The sequence below is a fragment of the Melospiza georgiana genome, chromosome 11 (assembly GCF_028018845.1).
Source record: "Melospiza georgiana isolate bMelGeo1 chromosome 11, bMelGeo1.pri, whole genome shotgun sequence".
NCBI classification, from domain to species: domain Eukaryota; kingdom Metazoa; phylum Chordata; class Aves; order Passeriformes; family Passerellidae; genus Melospiza; species Melospiza georgiana.
In genome coordinates, this window is record NC_080440.1 from 13,457,117 (window position 1) to 13,477,266 (window position 20,150).

At 36.1% G+C, this 20,150-nt stretch overlaps 1 protein-coding gene across 1 annotated transcript in view; it reads right to left on the reverse strand.

Moving 5' to 3' along the window:
- CACNA2D3 (calcium voltage-gated channel auxiliary subunit alpha2delta 3) overlaps window positions 1-20,150 on the reverse strand; it is a 382,632-nt gene that overhangs the window by 71,514 nt on the left and 290,968 nt on the right. The window contains exons 19-27 of the mRNA XM_058032041.1: window positions 17,105-17,176; window positions 16,807-16,868; window positions 14,898-14,965; window positions 13,157-13,202; window positions 12,907-13,004; window positions 11,874-11,967; window positions 10,196-10,291; window positions 8,921-9,042; window positions 8,294-8,374 (exon numbers count right to left, since the gene is read on the reverse strand). Coding sequence (XP_057888024.1) covers window positions 8,294-8,374; window positions 8,921-9,042; window positions 10,196-10,291; window positions 11,874-11,967; window positions 12,907-13,004; window positions 13,157-13,202; window positions 14,898-14,965; window positions 16,807-16,868; window positions 17,105-17,176 — 739 coding nt within the window. The remainder of the gene's footprint in view (window positions 1-8,293; window positions 8,375-8,920; window positions 9,043-10,195; window positions 10,292-11,873; window positions 11,968-12,906; window positions 13,005-13,156; window positions 13,203-14,897; window positions 14,966-16,806; window positions 16,869-17,104; window positions 17,177-20,150) is intronic.

The window sequence follows — 20,150 nt, forward strand, 5'->3', positions numbered from 1 at the left end:
CTGCAATAAGAGCAAGGGGAAGCTGTGTTGTGGCATTTGGAGATCTGCCCTCTCCTTCCAACACACAGATTCTGAGACCAAGCTCTGTAGCTGTCCCAGGAACAGGCTCGACTGAGTAATGGGCTCTGTGGCAGGAGTCATGTAACCCTTGCTCTTATCTACTTTGTAATAATTGCAACCTAAATATTAAAGCTCATTCCTACATCTGCGTTACTTTCATGTCCAGAGAAAATTAAGTATCTCAGTCTTAATCTAAATCTAGCAGATATTGAAAACAATCAATTACTGTCTGTCATTTCTTTCCTTTTTTTTTAACTGCTAAGTACTTCATATCATTATTAGGCTGTGTTCATTCTTCTCTGTCCTGAACTAAATAAACTGAGCCGCTTCAAATTTTTCCTGCAAGATCACATTCTCCTTTTTTTTTCCTCCTGCATTCCCTAGAGCATTGTCAACTCTTTTACATTTTGTTCAAAATGTGGAACCCTAGACTGGGAACATTACTTCAGCTGAGGCATCATCAGCACAACATTTTTAGAATATTTATATTTTTTACAATATCCTAATATGTAGAATATTTGTATTAAGGCTCTTTAATCTGATCTCTTGATGTTTACTTTTTTTTTTTCTTGTAAATATTTGGTAAAGCTTAACGAATAATCTAATCTACTTTCAGAACTAAGTCATTTAAATATGTAAATCTACATTTTTTTACTCTTTTATCCATTTACTGCCACAGCAATTTGCAAAGCAAAACACAGTTTTTCAGATACAGAAGACAGAAATAAGACAAGATTGGATCTTATTGCCCATTGGCCCAAAAATGAGTTTGGGGCCATGCCAAATCACTGTTTTTCCACAGTGACAACCTAAAATGAGCACAGTTGTACTCAAAGTGTAGATCCTGAGATGAAAGCTAATAAACTTCCAACTCCAGAGAGATTTCACTCTCAGTGTTTCTAACAGGCTCAGACACAGCAGCGCAGCTTCCATCACAAATCACTTCACACTTCTGATATTTTCAAGCAAAAGAAAAGCAAGAATTGACTTGAAATTTCCTAGCCAAGAATAACCCAGAACATTTTTCTAGTCCTTAAAAAATCAGATCTAGCACCAAAAACCTTTCACACTTTCCTCATTGTATCATCATTCATATATTTAAAAAAAAGAAAAAAGAAGAAGAAGGAAAAAAGAAAATGAGGGAGAGTCAATGAAAGGCACAACGACATTTAAAGAAACTCATTCTGAGTCACACTGAAGATGCTTTGGGGATTTTCATGCACACACAAGGCTGTAAATTGATAGGGAGTTCTGCCAGAAAGCAAAGTATTAAGTATTTCCATTAGTTCCCTGTGCTGTGGGAACAGAGCGAGCCAATCCATGCAAAATCTGATTCCATACTTTCTAAAATGCTGTTTCCCAAAGGAAAAACAAAAAAAAAAACACCTCTCAAAACAAACAAACAAAAAAAAAGGAAAAAATCACAGGGAAATTTTTCATTTAATGTTAATAAGCCTGTATATAGTTACCATAGTAAAAGTGTTTGTAATTAAGAAATCCATTAATTTCTAATGATAAGGTAATAGCAGAAAATGAACAGAGAGAAGTACTGATTCAGTTATTTAATAAACGTAAAATATTTATTTTTCAGTAGAGGAAATAAAATTTTCATCTACTGATAAACAGAGATAGAAGCCACAATTTGTTGTTGATAAAAATTATTGACTACAAAAGTGGAAGACTGAATATAGGGAATCCTCACACAGAACTGCCCTTAATTTATAAAGCTTAGCAATGGACATCTGCCACTGAAATTATTTGCCTGCACAGATTTATTTTTTCAGATAAAGGATCCTGAGAAAGCTTTGTTGTCTTTCCAGAAATCTCATGAGAGTATTATAGTAAGCACAGTATTTTTTTCTAATCTCTGTGAAAAACACTTTTCTTCAAAGTCAACAAAATATCAGGACATGCTACTCTGCGAGGCATTTGCAAAGGCAGGGAAAACACACATATTGTTGCATTCCAGCCTTTCATATAAAGGCTCATTATATTGCTTTGTTTACAGAAAAATGTTCTAAAATTTCAAATTAGAACAAAAATTGAAGATTATAATACATCCATGCTCTTTACAGAAAATGACCAATAGCATCTATATTGAAAGACACAAGTTTAAACTGAAACATAATTGCTTGCCATATTTGTCTTTCCATTGAGAGCTTGCAAAAAGTCAATCAAAATTCAGCTTCATTATTCTCTGGTAATACAATGTCCAAATAAAACCTGGATCTCTCTTCTTGAATATCAAAGTAGCACATTTAATGACACTACACATAGCTTATCTCTGCTTAACCATTAACAGGAAAATAACAACCATTACAATAATCTAACTGTGCTGCCCAAGAGACAACACAGGCTTTAGTCGAACATCCAAGAAGGATGCCTACTTTTACAACTTGGGTCTTTTAATTTGGCCAAAAGTGGCATTAGCAACCACAATCTTCAGAGTTTCGGTATGTCCTGAAATGTGGCTGCATGTTCCCCAGATCGCAGGGAAAAAAGGCAGCAACAGCAGCCACGGTAAACCACAGCAGGGGAGAAGGTGTAGGAATCAGAAGCCCACAATAGACAAACCAAAGATACAAACTTGACACCTCTCTCCTCTCTCAGTGGAAGCTGTGGTTTTGCTCTCTCATACTGATTGCAAAGGGATCCCTTCACGTTTAAGGGATATGGACACTACGTGCTCAACTTTTTTGCAAATCCTCATTTCAAGATAAAACACATGAGAAAAACCACTGTTAACGTTTGGAAATATAGTCCACTGAAGGGAAAATAAATCAATCAGTTCTCAATACTTAAAATTATAGCAATGTATTCATATTTATGATTGCAGCTTCAACCTTGTGCAGCATTATTTGAAGTTATTATCCAAAGGACCCAACAGCTCATCTGTCCTTGTTCTGTTTGATCTGCAATCAGGGATTTATCTTGCTGGCAGCAGAATTCTTTAGCAAAATGCCCCTAGAGTCTGGTTGCTGTTAGATCGCAAGGATCTTCCTCCTCCACAAATTATGTATAGCTGAAACCCAGCAGACCAACAAACCCCAACAGCAAAGCAGAAGTGCAGAAGCAAAGAGCAGATGCTCTGTGCCATTCACTGTACATATTAATTGGGATATATCTGTCAAAGAGTTGGATTCCCTAAGAACAAGTGCTGAGAAAAGCCCAAGAATTAGATAAATACAGGTTAAATTCTCAAATTAACACTAGCAGAGAACTGCCTCAAAAAAGCAGAAGCACTATCAAACTATTCCACACACTGATTCTGTGTGGTGAAAGGAACTGAGAACAAATGCAAACAAATGTAAATGTCTGAAATGTGAAATGCCACTAACTTCAGCTTCCCTGTTCAGCCCATGGAAAGGGACAGGACTTCACTACATGCTCCAAAGCATCCAGTGGAGGAGTTCACCTCTCTCCACACTCCTCCTCCAAACCCTCTTCCCCAAGCAGTTTATCCCAACATGTGAGCTGCTTAATGTTAGGCTGTACAAATACACAGCTCAGTTTTCCTAAAGCTGGAAACATTAGTCTGTATACCAATATTAGATTTATGGATGCAAAAACAATATCCAAAATGAACAAGAAACTCTGGAAAAACATGAAGTCGTGGTTTTCACCAAAACATGAAAAACATTTTGAGGGATTTGCTAAATGCTACTGCTGAATATTATATTCTGTGGCTTATAATGGGGAGTAAAAGTTAGATAAATCACTCTCCTGCCTGACAAGGAAAGCATCTATTTTAGAATGCCTCAAAAATTTGGTTGGTGTGTCATTATGATGACATATTCATTTTCCCCTAGGCCTCCATATTAAAATGCAATTTTATAGATGGTATCATAAATTTTAAGAACTGTATATGGCATTGACATTTGCCTGAATGTTCTTAAAAATAATATGAAAGCAATAGGAAAAAGACGTCCAACAAGAACAGAGCAGATGCATTTGCTCTATGTACTACTGTAACATCAGCAGATTTCAGTATTTATGGAACTTTTACAACATCTGTCCCTTCTAGAAATATCAATAGTTCAAATTACTTTTGATTAAGTACTTGAGAGTCACTTTGTTAAAAGAGAGATGTGCATGCAAACCTAGTTTAAATTCATTCAAATAAAACCCAGATGAAGTGTTGAGGTCACATAGATAAAAATATTAACACAAAAAAAAAAAAAAAAAAAAAAAAACAAGGGAAAAGGGGGTGAAAAAGAGAGTTTTTGTGTCATAAAAGTGCATATTTGCAGAAATAAGGTGCATATTTTCCCCCATGAATTTTTAAAAGAATCTTCCATACTTAGAGCCTAGATCAGCAGAAGTCTCAGTTACTGAAAATCTGGTATGTTTACAAATTTCCTTTTTAAACCGCTGTCCTGTAGAGTCTGATCTAAACAGAAAGAATGAGCACCTCAAGTGTGACCAGCCTCAATATGACAGATTTGTATTTTAAAAGTAATATGAGATTTTGGATCTCTCCTAATTTCAAGGCAAGGTTTGACTACCTCAAACAGCAGGATCATCAGGGTCACTTTCCTCTGACCAGAATAGAATAATTCAAAATTGTGTGCCATTTCTAACAAATCAGTGATTAAATGAAGTCCTCACTATTTCTTAGCTTAGCATATGGATATGAACCTAGAAGGAGATACTAAATCTTTAAGGTGATTCATTCAAAATACCTGAGGCCTTTTAGCATTTTGACTGGGCATATTTAACATAGAATAACTGAATTTATTGCTATACCAAAGTTGGGTTTTAAAGTTATATAAAAGGGAGAACAAAGAAAGAGATGGATGAGGTCACTTGCAAAAAAATCTCTCTCTAACCAGGGTTTGGAGAAAAAAATCCTTGAATTTGTATATGGGCTGGTTATAAAAATAAAGGATCAAGTTTGAAAAGTTAAATACTGGAAAAGTTAAATACTGGATCATGGCATTACTTGGAACAGTTTCTTTGGGAGAATAAAACATAGTATTCTTGTTTGCATAATGATTATTTTTGGTAAGAGCATTTAAAATCCCACTGTCAGTGAACAGAAGAGGACTGACTGCCTTTGCCTCAGTTTCAGTAACACTCCTATACCTGATAGAAAGAATTGCTTATTATATATTAAACATATTTTAATTCAGCTTTTTCACCCAGAGGAACACTAATGTTCCAGGAATCTCACTAAATTTCAAGACTGGGGTCTGGAGCCATTCTCCTAATTTTAGTTCTTGTTAAGAAAAAAATCCTCCATATTTTACTCTTCACTTTGTAACTGGGGCAGTTTGAAGATGCTCAATATTTCAATGCAATCTTGATATAGAAGACATGGCCACAGAAAACACTCAGCTAAAGAAATCTGGAACATAAATGTGCTCAAATCTAAAGAAAGCCCTGCCTGCAGTACCACTGTCACCTCCCTCCTGAAACTAAACTGAACACAGCAATAAATATGATGCTACTACACTTACATTAAAGATTTATCTACACATCTCCTACAGAAATTTGCATTCATTGAAGTAAAAAAAAAAAAAAGAAAATCGCAATCTCAATTGGAAGAAGCAGGGGAGGTTTTAGAAAAAAATTACATGGGCTTTTTGCCAAGAAGCAAAGGCATTCTGACAGGGAACTGGTATTAGTAGGTACAGATGGTGAAACAGCAGCAACACTCAATTCCTCTGTAGTAACAGTTGCCAGACTCACTGATTTCAGAATTTTTTGCCTATTTTATGCAGTTGAATCTTTGCTATTTGCATTAAGCCTTAGACTTTTATATGAAATCTGTAATAAGTGATGGGTTTCCAAATAAAAACCACAAAGCTCTAACAACAACAAACAAAAAATCCCACTACAAATCAACAACAACAAAAAACCTCAATGACCCCAAAATAAAACAAAAACACCAAAACCCAGTCTATGGATTTTGCAGTAAGTGTTGGTTTTGTTCCTTTTTTCCCCTCTCATGGGCAGGAATAACTCAGTTTTCCATTTTATAACAATGTTCTTGTTTCTTTCTGCCAGATTCAAACTCTAGTAGTGATCTGCAATAAACAACATTCTGGCACAGCTTAATTTTCAGTCAAATCCCTCTAGGGAACAGAGTGATTTAAATGAAATGTGTATCCCATCCTGCTGCTTACTGTAATCTACTCAGACCAAATGGGGATAAGGAATACTTACTTTACACAAATTAAAATGAGATGTTTTGGCCAAATTTGAACTCCAATGGAGGCATTTGAAAACATTACCCATAATCTTACTTTAGTCTCCCAAGTCAAGCTAATAAAAACTTCAAACTTCTCGCATTTATCACTGCTCCAGTTTCTGCCTCCAAACCCATTTTGCTTAACACAGAATATTGTCAGTCTTATAAAAAACCTAAAAATTGAACTATAGGCTGGGTACTTTTTTGCAAGTTTTCTGAGGGAAACTAGGACTGACAAGTCACATTGTCAGTGTGACTGAGAGGCTGCAGCTGGGTCAGTGATACTTTCATAGAGCAAAGTTTGTATGCACCCAAAGTGAATTCCCCCAAAAGAACAATCACCTGAAAACATGCAATACAAGAGGGAAAGGAAAAATTATTCAAAATAAACTCTTAAAAATGCATCCTTTTGTAAACAAAATATCTAGCACATAAAGTTTACAGAACTAGAAATAAAAAACCACTGATATGTTTCAGAGTGAAGGTACTCTGCTCTTGTCTTTCATGGCATTATGATTTTACAGATACTATGGAACTCTTCTCCATGCTTTGGCATTAAAAAGCTTTCAAGCCTCTGTGTTTATTTTAGATAGAAAGTATAGTCCCCAAGCAATTTTAAATGTTCAATAATAAAGAGAATTATTGGGGGAATGGAAGCAACATCTGCTTTTCTCTGTTACAATTACTAAAAATGAACAACCCCAAAACTTGTTGATGATGTATTAGAGATAATAACATGTGATACCCTCTCAAAGTTAAAACCAAATTGCAAATAATTGTGAAAAATGAATAAATATCAGGATATCTACTAACCCTGCACATTTTAGAGATGATGGAAAACTTCATGATGAAACTTTTTCTAACTCCAAGAGAATTCTAGAAATAACACGTCAACCTTCTTCCTTGTACAGTGAAAAATCTCAATTAAATCTCCAGCACTTTGTAGGTAACTGCATTGCCATTACTTTATAAATGCTATTTTATGTTTTAACAGGAGTATGAAATGAAAGTTGAGATCTCATGAAATGTTATAGAGGAGTTCAATAATTTCTGAAGAATGCATCTTGTGGATTGGAGTCAGAAAGCTGCTTTCCTATTGACCTTCTAAAATCTTTTCTTATTAGTGGAAATATTCTGTGTTTGAGGAAATATTCTGTATTTGAAATTTCTCTTTTTTCTGGCACATTATTGTTCTTTCAGTATTGTATTCACTGCATTTTAAATAGTAGGTTAAATATAAGACAAAAAATTGATGGTTATTGCTTTTGCAGTAAGTATCTAATTTTGTGAGATAAGAGACCTTGGATTCTGGCAAAATAAACCATAAGGTTTATCAAAATTCATTCCTTCTTAAAGGTCAGTAACCATTGGGAAGTAGAAAAAACTGGTGAGATAAGCATCTGAACTTGAGTTAGGAACATCCTACAATTTCAAAATTACTTACTCTCATTTTGAAATCAGTGTGTTTTATCTCTATTCTGTAGCTGCCACACTTCACCTTTTAGTCTTTAGGTACTGTTATACTCTTGGCTGACAGACGGTAGAGATTTGTTATTCAATTTCTATGCTCTGAACAAATCACATCTCTGATAATCTAGACAAACTCACCACATTGTATTCTGTTATAAATCAATCCTGTTATAGCACAGAATTTTCAAACATGAAGCCTGGGTGGAATATTTACACATCAGATACTCCTTTCTTATATTTCCTTTTCCTTATCATAATAATCTGATTTATGATGATAGAAAATTTTGTCTACCAAAAATCCTTTACAGATAATGATAATTTCCATAAAGTCAAACTCAAGAGCTCAAAGGGAGGTTTGAGAGTCAATTAATAAAGGATCAAGTTCTTGGGGAGAGGAAGCATTAAATGCTCTCCACACTTAGCCATCCAATTATATTTTATAGGTGCAACTGCATCTTCCTCTCTCTTAAAAGATTTGATATCTACACGTACAAACCCAAAAGAGAAAGTGAGAAACTCATAAACTGATTTTTAAAAATTAACAACATGTATAAACTACAACAATTGTACCTGCAACCACTGGAGATTTCCTGTCATCCAGAAGCTGAATAGCAGTACTGGCTGTCACCACATTGCTCTTGTTGGAAGTTTCTGTGGGGTGTATTAGGAGGGAGAAAATTGAAACAAGCAAAACAAGGAAATTTAGGGTTTTCCCCCCTGATTTTAGATAACAGTCTATGTGGATATAGTATTCAAAAAATAAAACAGGCAACATCACATATGCACAGAACATACTGGCACTGACATTTTAAATTCCCCAGCATGCCAAAAACAAACTTAAAACACTGAAATGAGCCATCAGATTTTGCCTCCCCTGCTAAAAGGGGCAGTGAAGGTGACAACTGGCAGGGCTTCTCAAAAATATGGACATTGACTCTGCTGGACTTGTGCTGCTTAAAATACTTGTTAAAATGTAGTGCTACCTGTGCAAATGGTAAATGAAAAGTGTCACACCACACTTTGGGGATTCACTTGCAGACCCACGAAACACACCTGGGTCAAAGTAGCTGCAAATTTCAATGCCTATTTCAGATCAATATTTGAGATCAGCTACAAAGCCCACTCTGTACTGACACTCTTGGGATCCTTTCAGCATCATGCATGGTTCAGGATTCAAGGAATGACAAAATTACAGACCTGTGCTGAATGGGATTGAGTAGACAAAGCTCCCAGGTATTTGTTCAGCAGCTCTTCTGTACCAGAGTGGAAAATGATCAGCGTTAAAAATGTTCTCCTTATCTTCAGATGTCAGGAAGTCTCTTGAGAAAAAAAGAGAGAAAGAAAACAATTGTTGTTTGTTGCATAGCACATAATGGTTTCTAGCTTTGAAAAAAGCTAGAAACAAAAAAAAAAAAAGCAGCAGTCTTTTACAAAAGAAAATGGTTTAGCACAATTTTTCTAATAATACTTGCTCAACAAAAGAGGTAAATTTAGTTACTGATAATTATTTGTGACACACAATAACTTTTATTGTGAAAGACATAAAAACCACTAAAACCAGTACCTCTAAGTACCACTGAAATTGTTTTTAATTATTTGTGTAAATAAAAAATGCTTAAACTAAAAAGCCTTTTTCTTTCAGCACAATATAAGAACTGTAAGCTGCACAAGGTGGAAAAGGCACTGGAGATTTGCTAGTCTGTTACCACTGGTGATCACTCTTAGGTAGTGAAAAAAAGGTAATTTTACAGCCTATGTTCAAAATATAATGTAGGGGATGGTAGAGGACAACCAAGTACTTTATTCCTCAAATATTTCCACAAATTCTGTCTGTTGACAGAAGAAAATTTATGCCAAGAACAAGTATAATGTCCACTCCATTGTTCTGGTTTTCTGTCCTACAGTGACAAATTGTAGTGCTGTTGATGTCACCTACTTGTACAACAATATCTGTCCTCAGATAAGCCCACAGAACTTTATATTCAATCAAGTTAGTTTATCAATAAATATCAAACACAGATTTTCTTTTATAAGCATAATACCTCCACTAGATTATGTCTTCTCCAAGGAAAATGGGAAACTCTTGTATGATGAGGTCTCCTGATTACTCTTTCACCCAGTCCAATTCTGTCCCTTGGGTTTATTTCAACACCAAAAACATTTTCCACAACAATGATGCAAAATCCCTGAAAAAGCCTAGAGGTATTTGTTTTCAGGTGGTGTAGTAAAAGATGTAGCATGTTTGTAATTTCTCTGAAGAGAGATGTGAGGCTGCAGGTGTGTGTGCAGGGAAAGCAGATTTATAGGCTGCAGGTGTAAAATAGTCCATTGTTCTAAATGTTCCAGTCAAAGAACTAATTTAAGGGATCTTAGGATATCTCTCTAACTTGCTCTGTGTGAAGGATTAATAAAATAGACTATTTTTTTTCCTCTCTTTTCTCCCCTGGCTGTCAGGCAGAGTTTGCTACTCACTGGTTGGTCAGCTGCTCTGGCCCCACAAACAGGTTGATCCGAGAGAGCCCAGTGCGTGTCCCAAGGAAGGCAACTTCCACCCCCTTGTCAGAGTTCCTGAAACACAGCAGAGCCAAAGGCTGAGACAGTAAACAGATAGAGCTGCTTCCCTGCCACAGAAAGCACAAGTGTACATGTCTTTAAGATTATTCTATGCATAGTTCCCTTATTTATTGATTTATTTTTAAATACTGGTTTTAAGTTATAGCCATCTGGGTTTTGAATGGTATGCAGTGTAGAATTGCTATTTAGACTAAGAATCACTAAAAAGCCAAACACAATAAATTTTGTAGGATTTGTAGGAAGGGATTATATGGATAGAATAATAGAAGAAAAAGGTGTGGCATAGCTACATACAAACTATTTAATAATCAATGATACACAGTGATTCTGAGATGGGCAGGAGTTCCCAGTCCACTCAACATTTCTGTGCTATATTTATGCTGTATTATATATTTATACAGTCATAGTTGTGACTATTGTTTAGGTAAGCAAACATTTTAAAACAGGCAGCCGAGAGTTAGACTTAGCTGTCATCAGAACAGGCTTTAGCCTCTAAAACCTGGGAAAAAAGCCACGGTCATGGCAGGCAGCTCAAACTGAACTCCTCTGCTGCACTGTTATCAGTACCAAGCTGTTTTAAAACCAATTCTTATATGGCTGCAAGAACTTCAGTCCCATTACCACAAAACCAGGCACCAGAGGCATTTTCTCGTTTCATGAATGAGACAGAATGAAGAAAAGTCAGAATCTGAAAGGGCTTCAAAAGTCTCCCCCTGGCATCATTCCACAGCTGTCCTTGTGCTTTGGATCTGTTATTCCATTGTGTAGGATGACACCTTGCACCTCTTAATGGCCACAGTTTATTAACATGCAACAATTTCTTATCTTTATCTTTCCAGAGAAGGCTGGATAGCTCTCTGATGAACCAGATCTTATCAGGTTGCTTTTATTTATTCATGTTGCTTTTATTTATGCTGTACAGCAAATTATTTTTTCATTCAACTTCTAGAAAATGGTTGAAATTGAGGAAAATCTTATCAGGATAATCTCCCAAATTGCCTTTCAACCACTGCATTTCATGCAAACTGCCACGCTTAATACCTGTTTACTCCAATATGGATAAAACCTTGTTACTTAACACCTTAGTACATCATAGCACAAATAAATCAAGTAGAAGATATAAACTCTGAAAAGGACTGGCTAATCTCCTGACTCTTCCTAACAGGAACCTAGATCACAAGTAGTTCTGGAAAATAAACATATCAAGGATTAATGAAATTATTTTCCAGTGCAAGTTTTTTTATATATAATTTATTCTGAGGCAAAGTACCAATGGCATCAAAAATTTTGTTAAATTGTACATTAAATTTCCCAAGTGCCCTTTGTTAAAAACACACAGAAGTATAACTTGCAATTAGGGTACAATTTCACCAGTTTTATTGTGGAAATTTCAGCTAATCATCATTACATACCCTGTAAGATAAACACTTCACATTGAACTCAAACTTTAGGATTCAAGAGTTAGTAATATTTTCATGGATATCAGGATTTGTAAGACATTCTACCAGTTCATTAACATAAATAATAAAAATACAGCCATGACTGATGAATAATGATGGACACAAAGATAACTTACTCTGATTTATTCAATGCTAGACTGGTCCAATAAGCTTCAATTGGTGCACTCACAACAGCATCAAACAAAACTTCCTGGATCAATTCTTTATCACCTACCACAGAACAATAAAATCAGTAAATGTATGTGCATATAAAGACTTTTCTTAGATGACTAAACAATAGGGTTTTCTTACATTTCACCTTATCTGTGATAAGCTTTCAAACTTTTTCACTACAAAGGATTTACTACATAATATTACACCGTGTTTTACCACAACACAGTTTTTCACATATAATTTCATTGCATTAGTAACAATTTTAGGTCAAAACTCAATGACACTCCACTTCATGTAACTCATTCATGGTTATATTACCTAATGCTCATGTCTGCATGTGCCATAAGATTAAAACAAGTAGGCCTAGTAAGAGTCACAAATGCTCTGCATTTCTGCAAACATACAGAATATGCACCATCTGATTTTTTCATTCTGCTTTGCAGTTCAGAAATGCTAATTACATATGCATCCTCCCTAAAGTACTAATGAAATATCAGGTATACTCTTCAGAGGCATGATCCAAGGATTGATTCCCATCTGTCCTGTTTAATTTATAAACCAGATGGAGTGATAATCTTGCAAAGTACAGCTACACCAGAACAGAAACTTGAATGTTTGGTACAGGCACATAGCTTACTGTAAAAGTTGAAAAATTGTATCACAATTAATACCAATAATAGTAATACATAATTAATTCTAATAAATAACAATATCTTTATTGATATCCTGAGAAAAGCTCAAAACCATATGAAATTGCAACATCAGCTAAGCAATCCTATCACTGGTTCAACTAAGTAGCTTTGCATTTTGTGGCAGGTTAAGTATGACACCTTTTGGCTGGGATAAGCCTGCAAATCCACGTTTAACCAAGTACTTGCACTGGAGCAGGGGCTCCTTCACTGGTTGGACTAAGTAGATTTGCATTTTGTGGCAGGTTTGTTATGACAGTTTCTGGCTGGATAAAGCCTGCAAATCCACGTTTAACCCAGTACTTGCATTGGAGCAGGGGCTCCTTCCCTGTGAGGTAGCGTTTGATCGCTTCCAACTGAGTCATCTGCCGGTGCTCAGGGTGCAGGTCAGTGTTGCAGTAGGACCTGTGAACACGTTGTCAAAACAGTAAAAAGTTATTTGTACAAGCACAATCTTTCTTTGTCTTTGAACATAAAGAATTGTGCTCTGCAAGCACAAACAATATGAAACCAAGGAGGGTAACAGACACTAATTTCATGCTTTATTTAAGGCTTACCATTCGTCTGCTAAAGATACATCAGGGTGTTCTAAATCATGTAAACCTGTAACGGGAATAATAATGGGTTATTTAGGGAGAAGTCTGGGTAACAGATGGTTATTTGCATACACTCCATAATATAAACCCTTCTTGGAAAGTGCATTATTACAATAATGAAATAAATCACAGTAAACTATGTTCAAATGCACTTCAGGGTCTAACAAACCGGCAAAACTAGTTAAATCAAATCTAAAAGTGAAAAGGTATGAAAAAAAAAAATTGTGCTGATATGTTTAACTTATGTGAGTTATTCACATAATATATTTAAAGTTTAGAAGATAATTTGAGCAAAGGTAAATGCAAGATGGTAACAGACTCCTGTTCATACTCCCTTGTTCTCTTTGGCCAGTAAAATTCTTTATGCTAAAATACACACTTTTAATTTCATGTGAGCTGTTCTCCTCTCTTATAAAGAAAAAATTCATTGAGGACAATTCCCTCAAAACCTAAGCACACAGCCCATGAACACAATAACCAATTTATGGGATTGTTCAGAAAAGGTTTTTTGTACTAACAGGTCACACATATGCTTGTAAATAAGAACCATATCATTAGTTATATAGCACAATAAAAATGTACTTTGGTAATTTTAAAAAGTCTTAAACCACTTATCAATAGACAATAAGCAAATAGAGTTCAGAAGGCAGCATCTGGGTCTAACTCCCTGGAGTACACAATGAACAAGGACAGAGCAACCATGACTAAGGAGGGCAGGGAAGCCAAAACTGAGCTGAAACTGTGGTCCCTGGGGAGGGCAGTGAGATGAAGTGAGAGAGAATCAGTGAAGGTAAGAGTGGGAACTGTTGTGGTTCTGTTAACACTTCTGGGGGTGCATCTGGGACTCAGACTGCCTGAGATGTGTGACTGGATTAAAGAACATTGATGACAGGGATGTTGGGAACAGTCTGGGGAGGGAGTAGCTCCAAGTCTCCTGTTTGTCTCCTTTGTAGCTGCTGTGCAGATGCTCAAACTTCAAGGCACTTCTTTCACATCTCTCCTGAGAAGAACATATGTCCCAAAATACAGCCAAAGACCTGAAGAAATTAGCTGTCTTTCTTAACAGCACTGATAAACAAGAATATTTGGAAATAAAGACTTCAGCATAAAATCTGAAAGTGTTCCTCTATTAAAACACTTTTTGCTCAGCAGCTTCTAAAATTTTCAACCTTCCCTCCAACACTCTGAAATTCCTCCACTCTCCTTCATCTTCAGATACCTTCTGGCCAAACAACTTTATGATTCACAGTTGACTCCTCCACTCATTTAGTTGGGGACTTATCAAAAAGCAAAACCAAGGAACAGTTTTTTCCCTGGGTACTTCTACTACTATCATAAACATGCAAATCCTTGTAGCTAATGCACATACCAGTTATAGCTCTGAAAGATTTCACAATGTATAGTCTGTGAAGAAAACCAACAGCCATTACAGTGCTCTTAGTGGTTACTTCATTCAGAAAACACCACAAGTAATTAACACTGGGCTATGAGTTGTTCTCTGAAATACTGAGAGAAGAGGATGGAAAATGATCACATCTAAAGAAGATTCACAAACAGTCTGACTATGCCTGAAACCCTGTGAAGTAAAAGATCTTTAAGAAAAAAAAATAAGTCTAACACTCTTATGGAATCTGCAGACAAGGAACTACCAAATTAACAATAAAACTACTGTGCAAGCCACATGAGAAGTTAGGTACCTTACCTTCTTCTACAGTTACATTCCCTCTGAAGAAGTATTTTCCATGTCCTCTAGAGAGAGCCACACCTAAACTGTGCAGAGAAATAAAGCAGACCTTGAAATCTGTGAGACAAACAATAGCAGACATTCAGAGCTATTTTCATTTTTAACATTTCCAGCTCATGTACTATGATTAACTTAAAACTGTTTGTTTCCAAACCCTCACCAATTATATTTATTGTTCAATTAGTTGCTTCAATGATGTCTCAGTTCTGATGTGCCTGCAACAATTGGCTGTATTTATGTGTGCTTAGAGGTGCAGTAAACCATTATTCCCTGGCAAACTAATAAATGAGCCCCTCTAAGCTCACTGCTGTTCACCCAGCATGAGATTTCTTCAGCTGAGCCTTGAACATGACCATGGCCTCACAATGAGGGAGACAATTTTCCGTAAATCAGACGAAGCTGTTGAGAAAGTGCAGAAGTGTGGGAATTGATGGTGCTACTGACAGGAAAAGAATTTCAAATGTGACAACAGCATCATGACTCCTCCTGGACTAATTTTTCTGTGTTTCATATTTTTAGCTAGCATAGCTCTTTTGTATTGACTTCAGCTTCATAAATTCTCAACAGTTACACACTGTGTTTTGGTCTGGTTTTCAGTCTACCATTTAAAACATCCAAGTTTAATGAAGTGGCTGGGGGATCCCATGCCTCTTGCTATTGAACACAAACACAGAATACTTTCTGGCATTCATTCATTGAAGGGGATTATCCTGAGCTAGGAATCTGCAGTAATCAGGAAGACTGCAAATGCATGGGCTAGTACTTGAAATACATGGAAAGGCACCAAATCCAAGAGCACACAAACTGCAATCAACAGCTCAGTCTGGGAAAGGGCTGAACACTAAACATCTTTGACACTGCAGTGTGCAGTTGTCCCAAATCTACACAACAATCCAAAATGAGACATATACCATGTTGAAAAAGGAATTTTCTTAACTATATTTCTGTCCTTAGCACCATAACTCACACTACATGCATGTACATAGCTCAATTTCTGTTTACCTAGTAGTGCAAGAGTGCCAGTGCCAAAGAAAAACAAACAAAAAAGAAATTCAAACAGCAATCAGAAAAAAACTGCACAACACGAAAACAAAACAAAACCCCGCTGAGTATTATCACCCATCAGTAAATTTTAACATGCATTAGAGGTCAGAGGAATGTGCCTATAGTTTCTCTGTGTGGTAATGTAGCTCAAGTTATGTGAAACTCTTCCATTGAAGAAAATTTCATTTGAGTACCACAACTGCTAAACTCCTGCCTCAAGTGCAAAGTACAGTTAGGGCTCTTAGGTTAGCAGATTATTTCTAGTTCAAATATGAGCATTTTTGAAGTGACTACCTGTTTTTCCTTTCCTTTTTTTTTTTCCCCTCCTAAAATACATGCAAAAAATACCAGCTTACTTGGTTTTAGTTATAGAAATCTGCTGAAGGTTGTTCAGAGAAAAAAACACCCAAACCTCAAATTGGAAGTGAAATACTATCTCGTTTTACATTACATTCTTGTTGTGGAAAAAAATAATAAAATGGGGCTCAAGATGTAGTTACTTAAATGGATTATAGTATTTATAGCTCTCCAAGTACTTGCGAAAGCCTTTCGTTCAACGTAAACCTCAACTGAATATTTTTTCAATGAAACGTAAGCCATGACAAACACTGGGACTTTGCCTGTGTGAGCTTGCACAAACTTTCCATCCCTGGAAAAGCTGAAAGGAATGCTGGTAGGCTCCTTTTCCTTGCTATTTTCAGCATTGTCCAGGGATATTTCATTGTCAGCCTGTGCTGATGAGCTTTTAATGAGTTCACAGGGTCTGTATAAGCACAAATCCAATGAGTTGGGTGAAGCGTCCATTTATTATGGCCGGCTCTACCTGAATGGAGTACCCTTGATGTCTGTATAATAGTAGTCATTTGTCATCACCAGGACCCGCTTCTAGATTCACAACAAGAAAGTCAGAAGGAGAGAGGGGAAGAAGTTAGTTTGCTGTAAGAAATGTATAAAAGATCAAGTGGTTAGTCACTGACATAATTAGAAGCAAAGTTTACATTCAGTGAGTGAAAAAAAAAAAAAATACTGCAGGGAGCCATATTTAAAGCCAACCTTAAAAATAATTTTAAAATTATCTGCTTGCGTTATATTTAGTTGGAATACTATTATAGATATTTTACCCCTTTGTCCACTGTCTTCTTCACTTCCATGGAGAATTTTCCTGTTTTCCGATTCACCATTGCATTTCGAAGCTGAAATGAAGGAACTGTGTGTCAATTCCTTTATTTACTTTTGCTGTAATCCTTTAAACTCTGAACTCTCCAGTACATTCATCTGGCCTAAGTAGCACTCAATTTTCTTCATTCCAATAATTCTACTACACACTGGAGAACCCATTTACAGATTTTATTAGTGACTGTATAGGCCAAGGCTCCTGCCATACTATTTCAAGCTGAAGTATAAAAGACAGGAGTTCTCAGCATCCTTCATAGTAAAATACCTTTTTGTGTAGTAATCTGGATTTTATTTAGTATGAACAGTGTGACTACTATTCAGTATTTACTGCATGGCAAGGCAAGGACTAGATTCCTAGCTGGATTTAACTGGTTAGACCAGTGTTTAAATACATTAACATTGACACAGATAACAAGGAAATAAAAAGAGTAAAAAACCCTTATCTTACACTATTTATTCTGCTTAAGAATCTATGTTGGGCTGCATCCTTAACTAGCACCAGAATCTTTATCCTAACTGCATCAAAAATTAGCACTAGGCCATGAAAAACAGAATGGCAGCCCATTGGATCAGTAACATGATCCAGGGGGAACACACAGCCAGAGTGCTTCTCAATTCCCTCTGGTTGTCCATTGGTGTCCAGGCACCCCTTGAAAGGTATTGAATTTTAGCTCTGTAGTGGAGTCCTAGGCCAGTCACGGATTTAACAATTGGCCTGGACCTCTCCACGTCTTCCAAAAGACATTTTAAACCCCCTTCAAAAATGTGTTTCATTGCTTTATAAGCCAAAAATTCAGAGAAGCTAGGGAAAACAGAAAACAAATGGAAAAGGCTTTATACACAATGATTTAGCTGCTGCTCTGCAAGTTCAGTCTGTTACTTTTTAGATCACCACACAACCACATACACTTTTCCTGTAATTTTCTTTTTCTACATGAGCTACAGGCTCACAAATCTGGGAGCTGCCAAGTCCCTGGTCCATCATCCCTAAAACCTCTGCCCTTAACACACCTTGATGCTCCCTGCCTTCCTCCCAAAGGACACACAACCTCTCTCACAAATGAATGTGCCATGATGGTGAGAAGAAGATTAAAAAAACCCAACAACCATCCCCCAGGCCTGTAAGCCAAAATGACCATCAGTGTCCCCAAGGATGAGGACAGGGTCTCTGGGCTGAAACTGAGGAAAGACAAGACAGGTGTTTTGAGAAATCCTCAGCCTTCAGGTTTTGAATTTGCCTATTCATCAGTTCACTTCAGGGAAGAAATTAAAAAGTTGCTGTTTAGCAGTTACAGCATGCATAAATGGAAACATTTAATTTGAACAGTCTTAGATTTACTAATGGAAGATTTATTTTGCTTTTTGTGGGAAAAAGCACCTATAGATCTTTCACAGCTGTAATTTTCATTACAATTTGAAAATTCCACTATTACAAATCAATTTAGCATTTAAAATGCAGGAAAATATTAGCAAAATGAGCATTTTTATGTCTCTTCTATTGCATATCTCTCTAAACACAATTTTGGACATCATGTTCCTGCTGAATAAATATCTCCTGTTCTACAGTACCTCATGCCAGATTGAGCAAATCAGTTGAGTTTTAAAGAGAAATTGTGAAGACAAATGTCAGTGTGGTCTGCAGGCTGAGTTAGTATGGAGGGGAAAGAAAGTCACCAAACTTGCCAGTGAAATATCTACTTTTATTCTCACAAACAAGTTGAGCATGGCCGACTTATCAAAAACTGCAATCTTTGCAGCTCTTTAAATTTAATTCTGGGGCATCTAGTTTTGAATTAACAGTCTTACTCCTCTGTCAGTGAGTGTAAAAGAATAATTTTTAGCTGGAGGCATATATATAATAAAGCATATATTTTACTGTAGATTTTTTTTAACAATACATAATAGGCAATTCTGGAAATAGTTTCCTATTTTAAGTTTTGTGGTTTTGGACTTGGAGAGCTGGTCTTAATTAACCATCTACTTTCTAACATTTACAGAACAGTTTCATTTATCTTTAACATGGTTTTCATTTTTCTCCTATTGGTGCCTGTCGTTGTCCAAGACCCATTCCTCCCACAAGCCTCAGGCAAGTCATAGATTTACTAAAAGGATCTCCAAACTCTCAGTAGTGTTTAAGATCAAGCCTGCATGTGGGATTTAGAGTTTTACTCTTCCCGTTTTTGTTTTTTTTTTTTTTTCCCTGCTTGCTGTGATTGCATTTCTTGGCTTTGTAATCTGGTTTCTCAGCTCTTCTGCAGTTTCATCTCCCTCCTCAAATGCATAAAATAAGCACTGCCTCAGCTGGCTTCAAGCCCCAAAACATTCATTCATGGTCTTTTTTTTATTTGGAAAAAAAATTATTTCATTCAGCTAGAAATTATAACAGAAGAATTTTAGGTGAGTTAATGAGAAAAAGGTTTCTATCCAAATTGAAACTTCTCCTCTTTGGTACTGTATATTTGCAAACCTTGCTGGAAGACACTGTTAACTTAACAAGCTCATGCTAAAATCTCTGTTTCTAATAAAATGCCTTAACAGCAAGATAGCAGGTACTGTTAAACTGGAAAATGAGCTGATATATTTATGACAACAATATTTCACAGTGAAAAAAATTCTAACCTTAGTTTGGCCACCTTTTCCTCATTGGATCACTGAAGAAAACCCATGTCTTCACCTTTCAGAGTAATAGGCATTATTGCTCCTTCAACAAAATATCTTTCAATCAATTCCTAACAACTCAGTTTCACTGCTGCAGTATGAGATCATTCTATATTCTTGGAAAACTATGTAACCATGAAATTAATGTGGCAAAAAGTAAGAAAATGTCTTAATCAGCTTCTACGTGAGTGTTTCATGGGAGAAAAATATACCAGTAGTAGTTTATGTTATTAAAAGCAGCTATATGAATACATGAATTCTTTGCCTCTGCAGTTGAATAAACAATGCTTTACTACTCAAGCTTGAAAAAAATCAAGAACATCAAATCCAAGG